This window comes from Psittacula echo (genome assembly GCF_963264785.1).
Source record: "Psittacula echo genome assembly, chromosome: 3".
Taxonomy (NCBI): domain Eukaryota; kingdom Metazoa; phylum Chordata; class Aves; order Psittaciformes; family Psittacidae; genus Psittacula; species Psittacula echo.
In genome coordinates this window covers 124,293,088-124,314,906 of record NC_137736.1, presented here as the reverse complement: position 1 = coordinate 124,314,906, position 21,819 = coordinate 124,293,088, and the positions used below count along the sequence as shown (strand labels likewise).

At 54.7% G+C, this 21,819-nt stretch overlaps 3 protein-coding genes across 3 annotated transcripts; all 3 read right to left on the bottom strand.

Annotated features, from left to right (window-relative positions):
* Positions 1 to 1,288: 1,288 nt before the first annotated feature.
* Positions 1,289 to 4,944, bottom strand: KCTD14 (potassium channel tetramerization domain containing 14; the record flags this gene model as incomplete). The annotated part of the gene is made up of 2 exons (XM_080612991.1): positions 1,289 to 1,960; positions 4,885 to 4,944. The coding sequence occupies 2 exons, from the start codon at positions 4,942 to 4,944 to the stop codon at positions 1,289 to 1,291; spliced, it is 732 nt and encodes a 243-aa protein (XP_080469117.1).
* Positions 4,945 to 14,653: 9,709 nt separating this feature from the next.
* LOC308218757 (mid1-interacting protein 1A-like) lies at positions 14,654 to 15,067 on the bottom strand (the record flags this gene model as incomplete). Its single annotated transcript, XM_080613126.1, has 1 exon — positions 14,654 to 15,067. The coding sequence occupies one exon, from the start codon at positions 15,065 to 15,067 to the stop codon at positions 14,654 to 14,656; it is 414 nt and encodes a 137-aa protein (XP_080469252.1).
* Positions 15,068 to 19,721: 4,654 nt separating this feature from the next.
* Positions 19,722 to 20,147, bottom strand: LOC308218758 (mid1-interacting protein 1A-like; the record flags this gene model as incomplete). Its single annotated transcript, XM_080613127.1, has 1 exon — positions 19,722 to 20,147. One exon carries the CDS (start codon positions 20,145 to 20,147, stop codon positions 19,722 to 19,724), a length of 426 nt encoding a protein of 141 aa, XP_080469253.1.
* Positions 20,148 to 21,819: the final 1,672 nt, after the last annotated feature.

The window sequence follows — 21,819 nt, the reverse complement described above, 5'->3', positions numbered from 1 at the left end:
CTCTGCTCTGCTCTCGTGAGACCTCACTTGGAGCATTGTGTGCAGTTCTGGTGTCCTCAACACAAAAAGGACATGGAACTGTTGGAACAAGTCCAGAGGAGGCCACGAGGATGATCAGGGGCTGGAGCACCTCCTGTATGGAGACAGGCTGAGAAAGTTGGGGCTGTTCAGCCTGGAGAAGAGAAGCTGCGTGGAGACCTCAGAGCAGCTTCCAGTATCTGAAGGGGCCTATAAGGATGCTGGGGATGGACTCTTCATCAGGGACTGGAGTGACAGGACAAGGGGTGATGGGTTCAAACTGAAACAGGGGAAGTTTAGATTGGATCTAAGGAAGAAATTCTTTACTGTGAGGGTGGTGAGGCACTGGAATGGGTTGCCCAGGGAGGTTGTGAATGCTCCATCCTTGGCAGTGTTCAAGGCCAGGTTGGATGAGGCCTTGGGTGCTATGGTTTATTGTGGGGTGTCCCTGTCCATGGCAGGGGGATTGGAACTGGATGATCTTAAGGTCCTTTCCAACCCGAACTATTCTATGATTCTATGAAAATGGTGTGGCCTGAGAGAGGAGTGCATGTCCTTAGATTATAAACTCTATACTATAAAAAAAACTATAAACTTAGATTATAAACCATCAGCAATGTTATTTTTGCCTTGTGTTGGTCCTGGACCAGAGCTGAGGTTCTCTGTCTTCCCTTCAGAATAAGTAATAAATAATGGTAATAAATACATTGGTTACAGAACAGGCTGGCTGCTGGAGGAACACAAAGAGAGCAGGGGCCACCGACTCCTTTTTAACCCACATTTTAGCATGGAAAGCAAGGAGAAGAAGAGCTTTTGCCTTCTCACTAAGGATCCAGATTCAATTTGAGCATGTGTTAATGCAGCTATCAGTGTATCCACTGCAGAATGCACCTATGTGACCTATTCCCATTGGCACCCAGTGGCCAACTCCACATGTCCATGATATGTATTTGGGACTATTCATTTCTCTTAGGCTGAGTGATTTTGACTTAGATCTGGCTCTCTGAACTAACCTAGTAGTTAACAATGCTGAAAGAGTAAAATTCCTCCTTTTCCTGCTACCTTTTAAACTCGTGGTCATCCCCTAAGTAATCAGTAGCTCTTAAATCCTCTTTAATTTAGCAAATGACCAAAGGAGATCCTTTCCTTGCCCCATGCATTTCCTCCTGTCCTTGCAGTAATCCATAGCTTACTCTCCACAGCCCAAGTTAATTTGGTTTAATAATTACTTCCCTCCATTCCCTTTGGAATTCCCTTTGGGGGCACTTCGCTACCACCAGGTGAACAGGAACTTGTAGAAGAAGTCATACGATTTGAAGCGGAACCCTTTTTCAGCAACATGGGGCTGAAAGGCTATTTTATACCCTTTGGCTTCAACATCCATTTGGATGCAGTCCAACAGGTCAAAAATACATGGCGCTGCCTTCCAGGGCCCAAACTTCACCACGGACTTCTTATCCATGTCCAAGCTGCTCAAGGCATCCTGACATCTGGCCGCATCCTCCTCGGTCTTCACCACGCACACGATGACGCTGGAGCGACGCGACGCAACCGCCTCTGCCCTGGCGATGCGGATCATGAGCTCGATGTTCTCGCTGTAGTTGGGCACACGAGCCAGAAACTGCTTCCTGGCCACGAGCTCCCCAAAGAGCTGTGGGGAGTCCTCAAGCTGCTTGATCAGAGGCTCGATGTCATAGAACAACGCCTCCTTGTAGACGTCCTGGATGCACTGGGTGGGCACTTGGTTACTACGAAGGTACTCCAGGATGTATTTGAAGTAGGTGCCTGGCCTGTCGATGAAGAACCTCCCTTCAGAGTCAGTCCTCAGTTTGGGCTGCCCAGTGAACATCTCTGCCAGCTTGGAGCCAGGGTGTTTCTTTAAGGTGCTCAGGGTTGTTGTGTACATCTCCCCGCCGACATTTAACTCCACAACTGGGGACAACTGAGAGTCACAAAGGGAACAAAAAGCCATGTGTGTTATCAGTCTGAGGCCATGAATGTGGATGTGTCAAGGAAAACAAGGATGATTGCTGCTGGAAGTGGGAATGCTGGTGTGAGGAGCACTACGAGCTCCCATCTCTTGGGGATGAGATGGGAACAGCCACCCCATTTATTGCTCAAAGCAGATGTGGGATGTTTATACCGCCTTCATAACCACAGCAGCAGAAACTTGGGCATTTCAAAATGGCCAAGTCCTCACCACATCTTTAGGATGAAGGAAATTTGGGATTAGTCCACTTTTTGCCAGTGGGGAACAGGGACAAGAAGTACCCTGCCCAGGGAAGCTGTCAGTGACCTCAGGATTCAGCATCAATCTCCTAAGTCCCAAATGAGCCCCTCTCCTTCCAACAAGAGCAATCTGTGTGCTTTCATCCTCCCCACGTGAAGAGAGACAAGGACCTAAAGCCGTGCAACTCCGTTCTTCTCAACTGAGCTGGTGTTTTCTCTTCAAGGAAGGAACTAAAGCCCCTTGAAATGGGTGGAATCTTCTACTTATCAGGGAGTTGAGTCATAAATACTAAGACTCAATAATAAGGCTTAATAATAAGACTCAAAAATCCAGCGTGTCAGAGGTAGAGGATGGAAGCAAAGCACTTGGAAAACGTGGGATAACTTTAGCTAGGAAGTAAAGGAAATCATAGTATCATAGAATAGTTTGGGTTGGAAAGGACCTTAAGATCATCCAGTTCCAACCCCCTGCCATGGACAGGGACACCTCACACTAAACCATGGCACCCAAGGCTCTGTCCAACCTGGCCTTGAACACTTCCAGGGATGAGGCATTCACGAGTCCCTGGGCAACCCATTCTAGTGCCTCCCTCACAGTAAAGAACTTCCTCCTTATATCTAACCTGAACTTCCCCTGTTTCAGTTTGAACCCATCACCTCTTGTCCTATCACTACAGTCCCTGATGAAGAGTCCCTCCCCGGCATCCTTCCATCCCATCATTCATGCAGCTGACATGGATTTAAGAAGCAATAATGTAAAGCTTAGGGGTTTGTTTGGATTTATTTCATTTCTCCATGCATTAACACCACTGCTATCTGAAACACAATGGAGGAGGTTTGAATGCCAGGAAGCTGGACATGGTGTCCAGTCCAACCTTCCTGATGGTTCAGTGCTGCAGAGTTTTAACAGCATCACTTAGCACTTGGTCGCTTTTTACATTACTCAATACTGTAAAAAGAACTGGAGGAAAAGTAGTTCTTTTCCTCCAGATAAAGACACTGGAGGACAAGGAGAGGGAAGAAAGGAGGCAGTTGTTTCCCTCCTGCTGTAATCATCCCATGCGCGGCCAGGACCACACCTGCCATTGGGAAGGTGTGAGTCAATAACAACCCATTTTTTCCAGGAGCAAACCTGCTCTTTCTTGGATCTGCTCATGCCAGGATCTGCCTCAGTGCTTCGGTCACATGCCTGAAGTGAAGCACGTGCTGAAGTGCTCAGCTGGATCCCAAGGACCGGACGCATGGGATGACGTGAGCTGATCTCTGGCCAAGAGAAAGAGGAGCTCCTGCTGCCCTCTCCCTTTTCTCTCCTTGTTCCTGCCTACCTGCTTCTGTTGCTCACCTTGTGCTTCTCTTTCATCTTACTGAGCTGAACTGGCTCTACAGAGGATTTAACAAGCAGCAGAGCTGGCAAAAGGAAGGGGCTAGGAACAGATAACATGGAGCAGGGGGAGACCTTCCCTTTAGACAGCAGCAAGCTATCACATTTAGCAGCAATTGGCTCCCGGCCTCAGCAAGGCAGGGAAACAAGAGCCAAAGACCCAGCTGGAATATTGCTTTGCCTTAGCGTGGGTGGCTTCATCTCGGGGGCGATCATTTACACTAGAGCCAAGGAGACATAAATATCAATTCTGTCTGAGCCGATCTTGTCATTTCCATCCACTGAAGAACATGGCCCAGAGCTGTTTCTGTAGGAAACCTGCCATTAATCCAAGTGCCAGCAACAGCTTTTCCCTGACAGGGCTCATTTGACAGGAGGGTCTCATGCTTTTGAGCCTCCGCTCCTTTCTCAGATGTTTCATGCTGTTGCTCACTGACACAAATGGATCCAATCTTCATTAATACAGTAGCCAAATTAACCTTATATTCTCAGGTCCAACGGTTTTAGCCTGAGGAACTGAACTGGTTCCCAGCAGACGGGGAGCACTGGCACCATCTGATTCCTAGCTTTGTCATTAGCAAGGTGACACTTTGGAAAGTCATTCCACCCACTTATGCCCCAGTTTATCCCTCTATAAACCAGTTACTTCCTTGGGGAAGCGTTTTGCAACCTGCACCTGAAAAGTACAACACAAGAAGGTTGGATGGAAGAGTTCTTGGGGGGAGAAGTTGTACAGCTACAACAGAGAAGACAAACTGGTTAAGAGTGGCCTGAGGACAGAGGAGACAAAAGGAAAATGATCTCATCATTGATTTCTGCCTGTCTGAGATTGCCTCTTGTTTTCCTTAGAGCTAGGAAAACTGCTCCCACCTGATGATTCGACACAGGGCAGTGCTCCATTAGAGACTCTAAGAACTGTTGAACCCCCCCCCAAAACTCACAGCAGGTTTTTATTTAGGGATCTGAGCAATTAAAGTTCATATTAAGTTAATTCCACCTCTTGTCAAAGGAGAAGAGGAACCACTCTGGTTTCTTGCTGTTAGCAGATCTATGCCTGCAAGAGACATGGCCCTTCTGGAAGCAAACAGGCCAGAGTCAGACACAGCTTTATACCTAGAGCCCTCTTCTTGCTCACACATCTGCCAAGCCCTGGTGTCTTTACAATAACAGATGGGGGTAAAAAAACACTCTAAAGGAGCCCAAAGGGAATGCTTTGATCCCACAGGACACTGCCCTCAACCTGGTACATTACTCACCGTATGCAGGCTGCCCGTGACCTGCTTCCGAAGGGGCTTGTGCTCCGATGCAATGCTCATGTCCCTCAGGGGCTGCCAGTGTGGAAAACCTGCTCCTCAGTGCTCCCGTCCTGCTCCACTCACAGGATGGCTCCTCACTGGCCTCCAGTCCAGTTTCACTTGGTTTTCCTTGGCTGGATCAGGTCTTTCCCAAGCTCTCAGCTCAGTCCGTGCCCCCAAGGCTCCAGTTTGCTCCGGGCACAGCCCTGGTGCAGGTTGTAGGGAATGGGGAGGGAACAGCCTGCAAGCGGAAGTATTTGCTCGTTGTGTTCTGGCATCCAGCAAGGTGCAGGGTGGCCTTGGGCTGGCTGCCAGTGCACAGCTCCTGTAATACTACCTGTGCTGTGAGTAAGAGCCAAATCATCCTGCCCCAAGGAGGCTGAGTGCACAGAGCACCTCTGAGGAGCCCCACGGTGTGTGTCTGTGTGGTCACCTCTGCCTTGTGAACCCATTGTATCAAGACCAGTAAACACTTTCACAGCTTTTTGGCCTCTGTGCACCGCTGTTTTAAAGCACATAAATATCAATTCTTATTAATTGTTAAATATGATTCAGGTTATCCCAAACCCTCTCATTCATCTCATTTGTTGGCACAAGACAGACATTGTTCCCATTTCCCAGCTCAAGAGGGACTGAACCTGCTTGAGTGAGCCCAGAGGAGGCCATGGAGATGCTGCGAGGGCTGGAGCAGCTCTGCTCTGGAGCCAGGCTGAGAGAGCTGGGCTGGGTCAGCCTGGAGAAGAGAAGGCTCCTGAAGGGGAGACCTGAGAGCAGCTCCAGTGCCTAAAGGGGCTGCAGGAAAGCTGGAGAGGGGCTTTGGCCAAGGGCCTGTAGGGACAGGCCAAGGGGAATGGCTTGAACCTGCCAGAGGGGAGACTGAGATGAGCTCTTAGGCAGAAGCTCTTCCCTGTGAGGGTGCTGAGGCGCTGGCCCAGGGTGCCCAGAGAAGCTGTGGCTGCCCCATCCCTGGCAGTGTTCAAGGGCAGGTTGGACACAGGGGCTTGGAGCAAGCTGCTCCAGTGGAAGGTGTCCCTGCCCGTGGCAGCGGTTGGAGATGGAGCTTTAAGGTCCCTTCCAACCCAAACCAGGCTGGGATTCTATGTTCTGTGTTCTATGATTCTTTAACTCTTGCAAATCCCATTTTTTGGGATGGTTTTACACAGGTGCTCCAGAATATATCCTGGATGTAACTGGCAGAGGTAGAGTTCATCTCCAGCACATTCAATGCTGGAGCTGATAACCTTTCCTTCTGCAGCTGTAGAACTGGATGGACAAGTGGACCATCACCTTGCTGCTCACACGAGCTCTTCACAAGGGTGAAGAGCAGTAGGTTACTTTGTTCCATAGCTCATCTGGAAGGTCTCCCCAAACCAGCATCAAGGGTGGCTGATGGTGTTTGAAACCACACAATGCCACAACACAGATCCTTACCACTTCAGCAGAGGGAATAGTTGTTAGTCCACAACACTTCTGTACTGCTAGACCAACCACAGCCATTCCTTCAGTCTGATGAACATGCTGCTCTGCTTCCTCCACTCTTTTACTCCTTCCTTGGCCACTTTTGCTGGCACATTACGAGATAAAGAATCAGCCCCAGTATTTTCAGGTATGTGAATAGTCTGATTGTCATTATTTGTGCCTCTTCTGGGACTTCTGGGATCCACTGTAGGAGAGGATCTGGTTTGAGACCATCTTAAAAACCTGAACGTACACAAGTCCATGGGACCTGACGAAATCCATCCGTGGGTCCTGAAGGAGCTGGCGAATGAAGTTGCTAAGCCACTGGCCATCATAGTTGAAAAATCATGGCAGTCAGGTGAAGTTCCCGACGACTGGAAAAAGGGAAATATAACCCCCATTTTCAAGAAGGGGAAAATGGATGACCCGGGGAATTACAGAGCAGTCAGTCTCACCTCTGTGCGTGGCAAAATCTTAGAGCAGATTCTCCTGGAAGGCATGCTAAGGCACATGAAAAACAACAAGGTGCTTGGTGACAGCCAGCAGGGCTTCACTAAGGGGAAATCCTGCCTGACCAATTTGGCGGCCTTCTACGATGGGGCTACGAAACTGATGGACAGGGGCAGAGCAGTTGACGTCATCTCCCTGGACTTGTGCAAAGGGTTTGACACTGTCCCACACGACATCCTGGTCTCTAAATTGGAGAGACATCAATTTGATGGGTGGACCACTCGGTGGATAAAGAACTGGCTGGATGGCCGCACGCAAAGAGTTGTGGCTCCATGTCTGGCTGGAGACCGGTAACGAGCGGTGTCCCTCAGGGATCGGTGTTGGGACCGGTCTTGTTCAACATCTTTGTCGGTGACATGGACAGTGGGATTGAGTGCGCCCTCAGCAAGTTTGCCGATGACACCAAGCTGTGTGGTTCGGTTGATACGCCGGAGGGAAGGGATGCCATCCAGAGGGACCTCGACACGCTTGTGAGGTGGGCTGATGCCAACCTGATGAAGTTTAACCATGCCAAGTGCAAGGTCCTACACCTGGGTCGGAGCAATCCCAGGCACAGCTACAGGTTGGGCAAAGAAGAGATTCAGAGCAGCCCTGCAGAGAAGGACTTGGGGGTGTTGGTCAATGAGCAAATGAACATGAGCCGGCTGCAGTGTGCGCTCGCAGCCCAGAAAGCAACCGTATCCTGGGCTGCATCAAGAGGAGCGTGACCAGCAGGTCGAAGGAGGTGATCCTGCCCCTCTGCTCTGCTCTCGGGAGACCTCACTTGGAGCATTGTGTGCAGTTCTGGTGTCCTCAACATAAAAAGGACATGGAACTGTTGGAACAAGTCCAGAGGAGGCCACGAGGATGAGCAGGGGCTGGAGCAGCTCCTGTATGGAGCCAGGCTGAGAAAGTTGGGGCTGTTCAGCCTGGAGAAGAGAAGCTGCGTGGAGACCTCAGAGCAGCTTCCAGTGTCTGAAGGGGCCTACAAGGATGCTGGGGATGGACTCTTCACCAGGGACTGTAGTGACAGGACAAGGGGTAACGGGTTCAAACTGAAACAGGGGAAGTTTAGATTGGATCTAAGGAAGAAATTCTTTACTGTGAGGGTGCTGAGGCACTGGAATGGGTTGCCCAGGGAAATTGTGAATGCTCCATCCCTGGCAGTGTTCAAGGCCAGGTTGGATGAGGCCTTGGGTGCCATGGTTTAGTGTGAGGTGTCCCTGCCCATGGCACGGGGGTTGGAACTGGATGATCTTAAAGTCCTTTCCAACCCAAACCATTCTGTGATTCTATGATTCTTAATCCCACCAACTGCATGACTTCCTTTAAAATGACAGTTTTCAGTCCTGCTATACAAATTACTCCCAGTTGGATTTTTCTCCCCCTCCTTTTCAATAAGGATTTGATTTCAACTGCCAAATTCATCTGATCCCAGAAGAGACTTTAGGAAGAGCTTCTCACAGCCCAAATCATTGGCACATCACTGCCTTCCCGTGGGGATTTGGTGCCTTTTTCTTTAGGTGGTCACACATCCTGGATTCCTAGGACCACACATCTGACCTCTTTGGTGTCCCAGCTTCACTAGGCAGGCACCCAGCTCTGTGTCAAAGCCCTCTGTGCCTGCACTAAGTGGAAACAGTCACTATTGCAGTTTGCCAGGCTCTTTCTGCCCCATGGTCAAAGCTGTGCTGAGGAAACCAGTGATGGGGGAGCAGCAAAAGCAGGATCAGGGGTTTGGAGAGGACCAGAGGAGGCAGCTCCAACAAGGCTCTGAGCAGTCCATGCTGCTGGTTTGAATTCCATTCTTCCCTTGAGAAGGAAGCCAACACCATGAAAGTCTCCATAGCCTCGGGCAATGGGGTCCTAGAATTCCAACAACCAGCAGTTCCATTGTAGCTGCTGTTCCACACCCCTTGGACAGGTCTTGACCACCACAGTGCTGTTTCAGGGAGGTTAAGCTGGGCTTCTCCCTTGGGCAAATAGGATTTGCTTTGTATTAAGCTCTGATTTCCACTCAGGATCTCTGTTGGGCTTTATGTTTGTTACCAGTTGGGCTGGATCCCTGAAATCCCTCATCCTTTGGGCCTTTTAAAGCTGCATCTTATGCACTGATGGTTTGTTGGGGATCCATCTGGTTGCAATTGAGAGGAAAGCTCTGAGGATGTCTGCAGAGGAGATCAAACAAGATCAACAAGGCCTTTGTTCCTCAAAAGGGAGGCTGCTGAGACCTATTGGAGAGGTCTTGGAGCCATGAAGAGGACAAGGAAGAAGAAGCAGTTAGCTCTTCATTCCTCTCCTTCATTCATGCACTGTGATGCTTCAAGCCTCCTGCCTCTTCTACTTGGGGTGACTGCTGTTCCTGACATGTCTTTTGTAGACCCTTCAAAAGTGGATTTCCTTCTGCCCCCAGTTCTTTTTGGAAGAGGGATAATTCCAAGAGTGTAAGCTCTTTCAGGCAGGGACCATCCTCTCCCACTGTCTTTGCATGAAAGGATTAGCCTGTGCCTGGACCTTGTACAAGCAACCACAATGTGAGTCATAAGAATAATCCTACTAATGCTGAGAACGTGGTGTCTGCCAAAGAATGAAGAACTTGACAATGGCTTTGTGGGGAATAAATATGACAATTGTCTAAATACGTCCATAACAATGAGCTGGACCGTTTCTGTGCTGGGACATAGAGCAGTTTGGAAAAGAGTATTAGGTATAAAAGCATTTATAACAGATTGATTTCTTTAACATGTTGACTTGTCAGCTTCTGTTTCAGAGAATTAGGTCAACAACATTCAGGCTTGGATTTTATGCCCCAGTTCAAGTGAATACACGCAATCCAAGGAGGAAAACCAAGAAAGAATTATGTGCTTAAAACAGGAAGGGAAATGAGAAGTTTGGATGGGGGGAAGCAGGTGGGAGCAGCTCCTGTTTGCCTTTCTGCTCTCGTTCCGTATGCTCCCGTATCTAAGTTCCTCAGGAGGATAAAGCCCTTTGGCTCTGGTCCATTTGCGTGGAGCATGGAGGAGGCAATCCCTAGCTGATCGCCACCCTTCACACTGTATTATAGCTGCTAGCATTATTATTGTGGGAGAGATGATAAATTGATAAAGGGGCACCTAGAGAAGGTGATTCCAAAACTATGGAGGCTGGAGAGGTGGGACCGTGTGAACCTCATGAAGTTCAACAAGGCCAAGTGCAAGGTCCTGCCCCTGGGTTGGGGCAATCCCAGCACAAACACAGCCTGGGGGAGACCGAATGGAGCAGCCTGAGGAGAAGGACTTGGGGTGCTGGGTGAGGAGAGGCTCCCCATGACCCGGCTTCAGTGTGTGCTTGAGCCCAGAACCCCCCCGTGTGCTGGGTGCACCCCCAGAGCGTGAGCAGCAGCTCAGGGAGGGGATCCTGCCCCTCTGCTGTGCTCTGGGGAGACCCCCCCTGCAGCCCTGATCCAGCTCTGGGGCAGCAGCACAAGAGGGACGTGGAGCTGCTGGAGCGAGGCCAGAGGAGGCCATGGAGATGCTGCGAGGGCTGGAGCAGCTCTGCTCTGGAGCCAGGCTGAGAGAGCTGGGCTGGGGCAGCCTGGAGAAGAGAAGGCTCCTGAAGGGGAGACCTTAGAGCAGCTCCAGTGCCTAAAGGGGCTGCAGGAAAGCTGGAGAGGGGCTTGGGACAAGGGCCTGTAGGGACAGGCCAAGGGGAATGGCTTGAACCTGCCAGAGGGGAGACTGAGATGAGCTCTTAGGCAGAAGCTCTTCCCAGTCTGTGAACACTTCACTGTAAAGCAAAGCCACCAGCAGTTTGCTTTAGCCCCGCTCAGGAACTGCTCCAGTGCAGCCAGGCTGGTGGCTCTGCAGACCAGGAGCCACTCCTAAATCAAACAGCCATGAGCTATGCAAACACCATCCACATTCCTACCTGCTGCCTTCCAGCTGCTTGTTAGCTCCACCTTTAAGCACCTTTAAGGCTGGTGGCTTGTTCTCAGATCTGGTCTGGCTTTGGACAGGCCTCAGGACACCTTCAGAAGCCAAGAGAGCAAAATGCCTCCTGGCCAAGCAAATACATGCACCATCCCCAATGGATGAATGGGGGAGGCACACTTAACCACTCCTATTGCCATCAGTTAAAGCGATCCAAGAAGCTCATCAGTGCCCATATTCCCAAGAAACCAAATTATTCTCCTTATCCTCATGTCCATTGACTTCTTTCCCATGTTTATACCATGTTCAGCTTGGATTGTAGGCTTTCCTGGAGCAAGAAACCAAACTAGATACAACAGTGCTCTCTTCTTGCCCATCTTTCTCTATGTTCGTTCCCTTCCTGGACTCTTTCCCAACTCTTGGTGTTCCATATGGAGCGTGTGGGGCAGAGCTGAGTGTATGGGTGTCACTATTCCCAGCTCCCTGCCATGCAACCGTCCTACTGAAGGTGTTGGTATGGATCCATTTTGGCCATTCCATCCTGAAGGACATTGGGTTGTCTCTCAAAGTTCAGGCTGATGCTGTCTCTAGCCAGAAAAAGGATGATGTGCAGAAACAAGGGTCATTTCAATGTAGCCTATGAAGGTTGGCAGCTCAACCAGGGGGTTTAAGCTTGGTCTTGCTGCTGAAGCTACAACCCCTTGCTCCGAAGCTGGTAGTAGAGTTTGGACTAGTCATGGAAAAGCAATGCTGAGAGATAAGTCCATTGGCTGACAGCTCGATGTACAGAAATAAGGATGCAAAGAGAAGTCAGACCTTGCTGTATATCTCTGGGTGTGACTGGGGATGCTTTGAAGCCAGGGTGCATTTCACTGTGAAATTCTGCAATGAATTCTCTCTTTATTTTCTGTGATACCAGAACATCATTGAAACAAAAGCAAGGGATGGAGTCATAGAATCACAGAATAGTCAGGGTTGGAAAGGACCTTAAGATCATCCAGTTCCAACCCCTTGCCATGGGCAGGGACACCCCACACTAAACCATGGCACCCAAGGCCTCATCCAACCTGGCCTTGAACACTGCCAAGGATGGAGCATTCACAACCTCCCTGGGCAACCCATTCCAGTGCCTCAGCACCCTCACAGTAAAGAATTTCTTCCTTAGATCCAATCTAAACTTCCTCAGTTTCAGTTTGAACCTGTTACCCCTTGTCCTGTCACTCCAGTCCCTGATGAAGAGTCCCTCCCCAGCATCCTTGTAGCCCCCTTCAGACACTGGAAGCTGCTCTGAGGTCTCCACGCAGCTTCTCTTCTCCAGGCTGAACAGCCCCAACTTTCTCAGCCTGGCTCCATACAGGAGCTGCTCCAGCCCCTGCTCATCCTCGTGGCCTCCTCTGGACTTGTTCCAACAGTTCCATGTCCTTTTTATGTTGAGGACCCCAGAACTGCACACAATGCTCCAAGTGAGGTCTCCCGAGAGCAGAGCAGAGGGGCAGGATCACCTCCTTCGACCTGCTGGTCACGCTCCTCTTGATGCAGCCCAGGATACGGTTGCTTTCTGGGCTGCGAGCGCACACTGCAGCCGGCTCATGTTCATTTGCTCATTGACCAACACCCCCAAGTCCTTCTCTGCAGGGCTGCTCTGAATCTCTTCTCTGCCCAACCTGTAGCTGTGCCTGGGATTGCCCCGACCCGGAGTTCCTGCTTTGCTTTTGCTTATAGTGCTGTAGAGCTTCAAAGTGCTGCTGAGCAGCCAAGGCCCCACTAAAGGGCTTAACATGAACATAAACCCATGACCAAGGCACGAGGTGCCTGCAGGTGATGGGAAGAAACAGAGGAACCATCTTGTTGGCAGAACAGTTGCTCATTGTAGACTGAGGTTTTTAAAGCTGATGTGTGTCTGATTTCAGTCTGAAGGGTGTTATTTCACTCCTATGATACAGCAGATTCAGACAGCACGTGCAGCAACACACACGATGCAGCTTGAGCCTGGTCACAGTCTCCCTCTCACCACAGATGCTCAGAGACCTCCAGTTTCTTTAAGCAGAAATACGAAGCTAATGGAGGACCAGTGCGTGTTCAGCCAATGCAGCACTGCTTCAGCTGCTGACTTTGCTTTCCAATGGCCTGAAGAAGCAAGGGGACATCTCCCTCTAGTGCCCAGCTCTGTAGGACTTCCCCATGGTGATGTGTCTGCGAGGGAAGGAGTCACTTGGAGGTGGGACCTATCCTGTGCTGAAGGCTCCAACCTCCCTTCAAAGGATTTACAGCCCCTGACCACCCATCCAGAGAGGGCTTTGCCCCTGCTCTCCACAGCTCATAGGGATTGAAGGCGAGTTAAGTCCTTCCCAGTTGAGCATCCCCACCTCCTCCTCTGCCCCTGGCTCTGTAGGGCCATGTTCAAGCAGAGAGGAGGCAGAATTTGCCCTCCTGGTGTTGCTGGGGTTCTTTGGGATCATGGCAGGTTGTCCATAGGGCTATGTGTGCTGGAGATGGGTCTGAAAGGCCGGATGAGCATGGGCCCAGGGAAGAGATGTGAAGGCATAGATTGAGTTGGAGAGCTGAGAAGCTGGGGATCTGGGAGAGGAAGGGATGTTAGGAAAGGGAACAAAGGATGCTGGGGATCAGGTTAGGATCCCAGCACCCAGCAGAGGATGATGGCAGGATTCCACCAAGCCAGAAGCCCATGGGAACATCTATCCCAACACAAACCCAATTCCCACTCCCTGCTGGAGAAACCCAGCGTGGCCTCAGTGGCCAAGATCCCCTCACCCTCATGAGCTGGGGACAGTAGCTCTACACAAATCACAGCTGATAGGAAACACACAGGACATATCTGTATGAGGCTTTGCATTTTATTTACATCAAAGAGACCAGATGGGGAGGGTTAGACAGGGAAAAAAGCATCCCTTCCAAGGTGCAGATGCCACCTACAAAGCAATAACACAAACACTCATTTCTGCCATGCAGAATTCCCCCTGGGACAGGGTGAAGGAAGCAGCAAGGTTGCCAGCAGGATCGGCCACAGGGCAAGTTGGATGGTACAAGCAGCACTCGGTGGGTAGATGACCAAGCTCTGCACTGCTCATGAAGGATGTTCCTCATGGGACTTGGTGCAGGAGAGAAAGAGCCACTGGGCTGCGGACAGCAGATCACCCTGTGGGGATAAGGAACATGGTTGGACGAGGATGTCCTCATTCCTGATGGGTTTCATCCAAAACAAGGGTTAACACTGTGAAGTTCCTGTTACTGTTCCAGGTCCATGCTCTCCATTCAACTACAAGGACCTTGGCCATGAGCCCCATCTCTGGTGGGGCACAGGGATAACTACTCAAGGGGTCTCAGGGATGAAAGCCCCGCCAGCACAGAGTTTGCTATGAGAGGACTGAAGTATCTGAGATGTTTGCAGGTGACATGGCAAACTTAGATGTTTGGAGACCTGCAAGTGCCAAAATCCTCCCTAAAAATGACTCTGTTGCCTTTTCCATCCAAGAAAACATAGAAGCATCTGGGGTATAAACTCAAGGCAGCTCCTTGAGCCCAGAACTCATCCATTTGTACCTAGTTCATGTTAACCAGCAGCAGCCAGACATTGCCTGTGCTGCAAGCTGGGGAGACCTGGGGACATGGAGCTCACACAGTGGCCTTTGTTCAGTGGCGCAGCTTGTGCCAGTGGGCAATTGAGAAAGACAAATCCAAGCGGGTACGACTATTGAGCAATGAAGGGCAGACTCAATTCCTGGGATTTGGGGGTGTGATGCAAACATTTGGGAAGCCACCCAGCTGATGGGGCAATAGGACAAAGTACGTTACCCCTCAGCCTCCTTGGCGCTGCATCTCCCCAACCTCTTACCTCACAGGCTGGGGGTGCAGGCTCAAGAGCTGGGCTGATCATCACTGAGGTTGATCTCCTCCAGGATCTGGCTATACCTCCGCGTGAGGGCTTTGGTGTTCTTGGTCAGGTCTGTCAGAACCTGCTGCAACCCATTGACGTGATGGGAGAGCCGCTCCTCCAGGTTACTGTCTACCCCCTCATCTTCGGCTGTATCTGCATCCGCATCGGTGCTGCTCGAGTTCTGGTCATTGACAGAGGCCAGGCCCTTCTCCACCATGGGCTTGATGGCCTTGAGTTGCTGGTAGCGCTCGTAGAGGTCCGCATGGCCATCGGCATCCGGAGCCTCCCCGTCCTGCTGCTGCTGCTGCTGCTGCTGCGGGAAGACCCCTCGGAGCAGGCTGGGGAACATCACCTCCTGCTCCATCTTGTGCGTGGCTGAGAAGTACTGCTCCATGGCCCCGCTCCCGCCTGCGGCAGCGCTGCTCCGGGCTCTGCTCCGCGCTCCGCTCCCCGGCCCCGCCGCCGCCTCTTTATGCGGGACCGGGGCACGGCCCCGCTCGGCCGCGCTCCGCTGCTGGCCCCGGGCCGCGCTGGGCTGGGCCGGGCTCGGCTCCAGCCCCGCTGGGGCTCGCCCGCGGCTGCCCCTGCCTCTGGGCGAGCTCCTGGAGCCGCCTCCCCGCGGTCTTCGCCCGACCTGGACGCGGCTCCCGCTGCTGCCAGCGCCGGCCCGGCCCCTCCATCCCCCGCTCCCGGGGCCCGCACAGCGGGGAGCGGCTCAGCCCCGAGCGGGCAGCGAGCGGCAGCTCCGTGGGGATGCTCCTGGGTTTGGGCAGGGCTGAGGACGGGCGAGGGGAGCAGGAGATGGGTTTGTATGGAGAGGGGGATTCCTGCATGAGCCCTGGCCGCTCACACACCTCCTGCAGGGCTGCTCGGGGGTCTCTCACTGCCCACCCGTGTGAAGGAGCCTTGAGAACAGCCCCTGCTGAGAGAAGAAGGGGATCAGGGACTGGTGATGCTTGTCTGAGGGTGTTTGCCTCCTACTGGTTGTGTCAAGGAGGAAGATGAGCATCAGCTGGGTTAGACAGTGACAGGGAATTGCAAAAGGGACTTTGAAGGGAAGGATTCAGGCTGGAGGGAAGCATGAAAGGTGCCAGCATTAGGGAGGGACATTAGAGGGGCAATGGCAGGAGCCAAAGCCTGTTGGACACAGCCGAAAGCAGCCCTGCAGCATCAAAGCCTCTGCTGGGTCTGTTTGAGCATCCTCCTCTCAGACACCGTGAGCAGCAGCTCCTGCTTTGACAGCACCAGGCAGGGATAGAGCCAGAGCCAGCACTGGACAGGCTGGAAGGAATCTCTGGAGAGGATCTAGGCCAGCCCCTGATCCAGCAGGGTCAGTGCTGCGACTGCATCCACTTGGGACTTGGATATCTCTGAGGATGGAGACTCCACCACTTCATGGGCAGCCTCTGACGGGGTTTCACCACCTGCACTGCACAAGCAAATAGAAAGCTTCCTCTTGGGTTCCAGTGGGATTTCCTGTACTTCAGTTTGTGCCCATCACCTCTTGTGCCATCACTGGGCATCATTGGGATGAGACTGGATCGCCCTTCACATCACCCTTCAGGTCTTCACACACACGGATGAGATCCCCCTGAGCCGCCTCCTCTCCAGGCTGAGCAGCCCCAGCCCTCGCAGCCTGCCTGCATCTGGAAGATGCTCCAGCTCCTTCATCACCTCCATGGCTCCTCACTGGACTCTCTCCAGTCTGTTCATGCCTTTCTTGTACTGTGGAGCCCAGCCTGGAGCCAGCACCTGGATGTGCCCCAGCATGGCTGTTCAAAGGGACAGGATCCCTCCTTCCTGCTCCTCCCCAGAGCTGGTGACTGTGCCTGCCTTGAGGACACCTTCGTGGCCCCTACGGCTTCATGGGACTGCTCAGAGCAGGGTCTTTGGACTTTCTGATGTAACATTTCAGGTCAAAACTGTGCTTCCTCTCTTTGCTGCTGCTGAGCCTGTGTGCCAGGGCCCTGCTTCCTGCTCCACTGCCTGTGGCTGCACAAACAGAACTGAGCCGCTGCAATCCTGAGCTGCTCCAGCGATGGGAATGGAAAGTTCATTCCCTGTGGTGGCCGCAGAGGGCCTGATCTGCTCCATCTGCCCTTGTCCTGCAGGGCCCAGCGCTGGGTTTGACAAGGACAAAGACCTTCCTGATGAGCACCTCATGTCCCTTATCAGCCACGTCCATCAGTGGTGGTAGCAGCACGGCGCTGCTGGGGCTTGATGCACCCCAGGGCAGCATGATGGAATATCCTGGAAGCAGAGCAGGGATGGGTGTCCTGGGAATGAGCAGGGTCAGGGTCGGCTGCCAGGCAGGGCTCAGAGGGAACCGGGGGTGCTGGGCACTGGAAGTGGTGCAGAAGTCATCCCTGTGCCCATCCAGCTCCTCGGGTCCCTGCACTGGGTTCTGCTGCTGGGCAGGAGAAGGGAGCCAGGAGGGGCTGGGCTCCGCTCCCAAGGAACAAGGGATGGGACAAGAGGAACCGGCCTCAAGCTGCACCAGGGCAGGTTTAGATGGAGCTGAGGAACAATTCCTGCCCCAAAGGGTGCTCAGGCATTGGAACAGGCTGCCCAGGGCAGGGCTGCAGGCACCGTCCCTGCAAGTGTTCACACACCGTGGAGATGAGGCCTCAGTGCCATGGGTTAGTGGTGGCCTTGGCAGTGCTGGGGAATGGTTGGACTGGATGAGCTTAAAGGGCTTTTCCAACCTGGTTGACTCCATGATTCCATTGATCACGTTCAATCGTTTTCAGCACTTCACCAGATGTCCTGATGTGATTCTTCCCTGAGGCACCATCGGCCTCTCCAGCAACCCAAAGCAAAGCCATTGCTGGAGGTGACCTCAGGCCTTCCTCACTGTGACCTCTGTCTTCTCCTGAGCACACAGGCCCCATCCCTCAGCTCCAGCCAGGCAGAGCACCAGAGGGACATCACCTCCGCCATGGTCCTCACCTCATGGGCAACCAATGTCCCTCAGTTCATCATGTTGCAGCCCCTGGCTCTGCCATCAGTGAGAAGATCCAAAAGCGGTTTGGAGCCCCCATATCCATCTTCCACCTCCACTGCTCCCATGAGCCCATGATGCCCCATGAGCCATCGTGCCCCAGCTGGAGCTGGCATTGCCATGGGTACAGCCTGGCTCTCTCCCCCTCGTGTTCCATTGGTTCGGGAGGAGACACGCTGCAGCTTTACCCAGCCTGCGGTACAACACAGAGGGCAGATGTGCTCTGACGTCCTTGCCCTGGCTGGCAGGACTTGTGTTTGCCCGTGTGTTGAGGGACGGGGTGCTCTGAAGCTGCTTTCATAGGAAAGCAAGACTTTTGAGTGGTGATGCAATGAGATCCTTTGGCTCTCTGTGGCCACAGACCTGGTGTTGGGCAAGACCCCCCCTTATGCAACATCCTCCATCCTGAGCCACAGCTAAGGAAGGGGGAAAATGCCACCCCTGTGTCCCTGAGGGTGCCCCTGTCATCTGCAGCACCTCCTGCTGCCCATCTATGTCTCTGAGTGCCCTGAACCCCCCAGGGCCATCCTTGTCACTGCTTGATCCTGACAAGAACCCTTTCAGGTGTGCGGCTGCTCTGGGTCCGGTCCCCAGCAGCCCCTTCCAGTGCCCCTGGCCCCTCACTGGCCCCTCGGCCACAGGTTGTTGGGGACCCTGCTCCTGCTGCCCCTGCTCAGGGAGGACAAGACAGAGCCAACATGGTCTCCACAGCCAGAAGTGGCCTGAGCAAGGAGAGAGGAGCCAGGAAGCTCCAATGAGACCCGAAGCTTCCTGTCAGGACACGGGTCTGGGCTCCCAGGGCAGTTGCTTTCCATGGGCACCCAGACCTGGAGCTCTGCTGCCCCTCGGGGACCATCCCAGGCTCAGCTCCACTTGGGGCAGCTCCAGGGAAGGAATCCTGATGGGCAGGAGAAATGCATGGGGAGCTGTGGGGCACGGGCAGCACCTGCAGTGGTGGGACAGCGCTGGGGAGAGCTTTGAAGAGGGCCCTGAACCTGATGTCTCCCTACAGCGTGGGTTGATGCCCGTATATTGTGTGCTCTGCGCACAGCAGCAGGGTTCAAGAAGGAACGTCTCACTGGGATTGTTGGGAATCACTGCACAGGTTGCCCAGACAAGTCGCACATTCCCCATCCCTGCAGTGTTCCAGATCTGGTGGGATGGGATTTTGAGCAATCGGGACCACTGCACAATGTCCCTGCCTGCAGCAGGGCATTAGGAACTGAATGGCCTTTGGAATTCCCTCCCAACCCAACCCATCCTGTGACTGGGATTCTGTGTCCCTTCACCTTCCCCATCACTGCATGGAAAGTCCCCTCCCAGCAGAGCCAGGGTCCCCCTGCCCCTCACCGGGTCCCTCCCCAAGGGCTCCACCACAGCAAAGCACCAGCACCAAGGGCTTCTCAGGGCTCATTTTATTATCAAAGAAGGGGAAAAGGCCCCTTGGAGTCCAGGAACCAGCTGGAAAAGGGCTCGGCAGCCGCAGGGACCCTGGGAGCTCGGGGCCACCGCTCCACATCGCTGCTTCCTGCTGCTCTTGGCCAACAAAGAGCAGGGCTCGAGCCCGCGGCTCTTCCATGGACCTGCAGCACCTCCAGAGGCTCCTTCCCAGGGGACGAGGCTGGGTCTGGCTCTGGGGTGGCCGCAGGCGTCGGTGCCAGCGCCGGGAGATCCGCTGCCACGTGCGGGGCTGGGGAAGAGCCGCGATGGGCACGCTGGGGACGTCCTCTCCTTCGTGCCACCAGCACCCGTCCTGCAACGGCAGCCGTGCTGAGCCTGAGACCATGCCCGCAGGGACCGGGGCACCAGCCCTGCTCCATGGACCCTCAACCCCAGCGTGTCTGCACGGAGCGATGGGATGAGGCCCCTCCTGTGCCACGGAGACGGGAACCTGCCGGCAAGTGAGGGCACAGCCCCCATTGCAATGCACTTGCCAGGAGCTCCCACCCTGCCGTGCTGGGGACCCCTCCGTGCCCATCGGCCGCCCCTGGCCCCGCTGCCCCTGCTCTCAGCATGGCCCAGCTCTTACCTGGTGGCCGGGGCAGGGTCACCAGCTGGGCTGCCCCTCGCTGGGGCTGATCTGCTCCAGGATCTGGCTGTACCTCCGCGTGAGGGCATTGGTGTCCCTGGTGAGGTGGGTGAGGACCTGCTGCAGGCCGGCCAGGTGGTGGCACAGCCGCTGCTCCAGCCGCGCATCCCCGCTGCTGCCGGCCTCATCCCAAGGGGCGTCCGCATCGCTGCTGCTCGAGTTCAGGTCATGGACAGAGGCCAGGCCCTTCTCCACCATGGGCTTGATGGCCTTGAGTTGCTGGTAGCGCTCGTAGAGGTCCGCGTGGCCATCGGCATCCGGAGCCTCCCCGTCCTGCTGCTGCTGCTGCTGCTGCTGCTGCTGCTGCGGGAAGACCCCTCGGAGCAGGCTGGGGAACATCACCTCCTGCTCCATCTTGTGCGTGGCTGAGAAGTACTGCTCCATGGCCCCGCTCCCGCCTGCGGCAGCGCTGCTCCGGGCTCTGCTCCGCGCTCCGCTCCCCGGCCCCGCCGCCGCCTCTTTATGCGGGGCCGGGGCACGGCCCCGCTCGGCCGCGCTCCGCTGCTGGCCCCGGGCCGCGCTGGGCTGGGCCGGGCTCGGCTCCAGCCCCGCTGGGGCTCGCCCGCTGCTGCCACGCTCCCGGGACGTGAACACCGCAGCCTTGAGCAAGCCCCGCTCCCAGCCGCCGGCCCTGGCGCAGCCCCAGGCCTTGCAGAAGGGATCAGCGACCCCGTGTCCCTTCCACAAATAGAACCGTTTCCACCGCGGCAGGGACACTCGGGGACAGCAGAGCTGGGCTCGGCACAGCCTGGCCCTGCGCCTGCATGGGCTCGGGGCCGCTGGCTCCATCCGCGCTGCTCCAGGGTTGCTGCTCTCAGTTCCAGCGCTCCCACTGTCCCTACACCTGCACACGCTGCTGCCGGTCCTCCCCTACCCGAGCTGTCCCCACCGCCCCTCCTGTCCCTTCCGGGCTGTCCCCCGCACCTCTGGGTGTCCTGCCGGGGGTCCCAGTGCTGCACCGAGGGCTGTGGGTGCTGCTGGCCCCATGTCCGTGCCAGCCGGGAGCTTGGCCGTTTCAGGGCCATTGCAGGGCTTGGGGCACTGCGGAGCTGCCTGGAGGTGCAGGGATATCACAGGGCTCCCGGGACAGGGGCAAAGGGGGTGCTCTGCGCCCCAGCTCCCTTCAGCACCATCCTCTCAAGCTGCTTGTGGTGCTCTCAGCAGCATGCTGGGGGAAACTGAGGTTTGGCAGCTCCAGGGCACTGCGCAGCTCCGCATCCTTGGGACATGCACCATTCCCAAAGCCTCCCTCTGCCTCCAGGGACCCCATCAGCCAAAAGTGGATCCCCCACATCCTGCTGGGAGCCAGGGGCAGCTGCTGCTGTCAGGAGGAGAGGGGCCTGGGCTGCAGCCCAGCACAGCCACCATGGGCCTGCACCATGGCTGGGGTCGGGCTGAGCTGAACTGGGGCACCCAGCTCCGGGCACCCCTGGGAGGTGCAGTGAGATCCTCGGGTCTCTGCTCCCATGGACACTGCAGTTGGAGCAGCCTCCCTCTTACCTGCTGCCCTCCTGAGGAGCCTGAGCCCAAACGTGGCTTGTAAAGAAGAAGATGCCACCACACACGAGTCCCCGTCTGTCCCTGTGTCATCCTCAGATCTCCCCAGGTACCACTGAGACCCGCAGGGAGAGGTGGAGATGCTGTGTTGGAGACGTCCCTGTGTGCTGAGGGACCTCATGGGCTGGGCAGTGCTGGCCCTGAGCCCCCTCCTGCTCCCAGGCAGGGTTGGCTGGGGTGGCTCCTGCCCCTGTGTCCCCAGGGGAAGGACTCCTCCAGCAGAGGTATGACCGGTGGCTGCAGAGCAATGCATCCTGCATGGTGAAGCTCCAGCACTGGGGCAGGTACAGCCACCATGGCTGCCACAGCCATCCTGAGGGACACTGTGATGTCCCCTGCACCTCCAGGAAGCTCCCTGGTGACCCAGACACTCTGCAAGCATGGAGCTGGCAGCACCTACACACCTCAGTGCAGCGCTGGTCCCCATGGCAGGACACATGGAAACCCTGGGGACAACCAGAAAGGGACAAGCCTGGTGGTGGGGAACAGGTATGGGGGG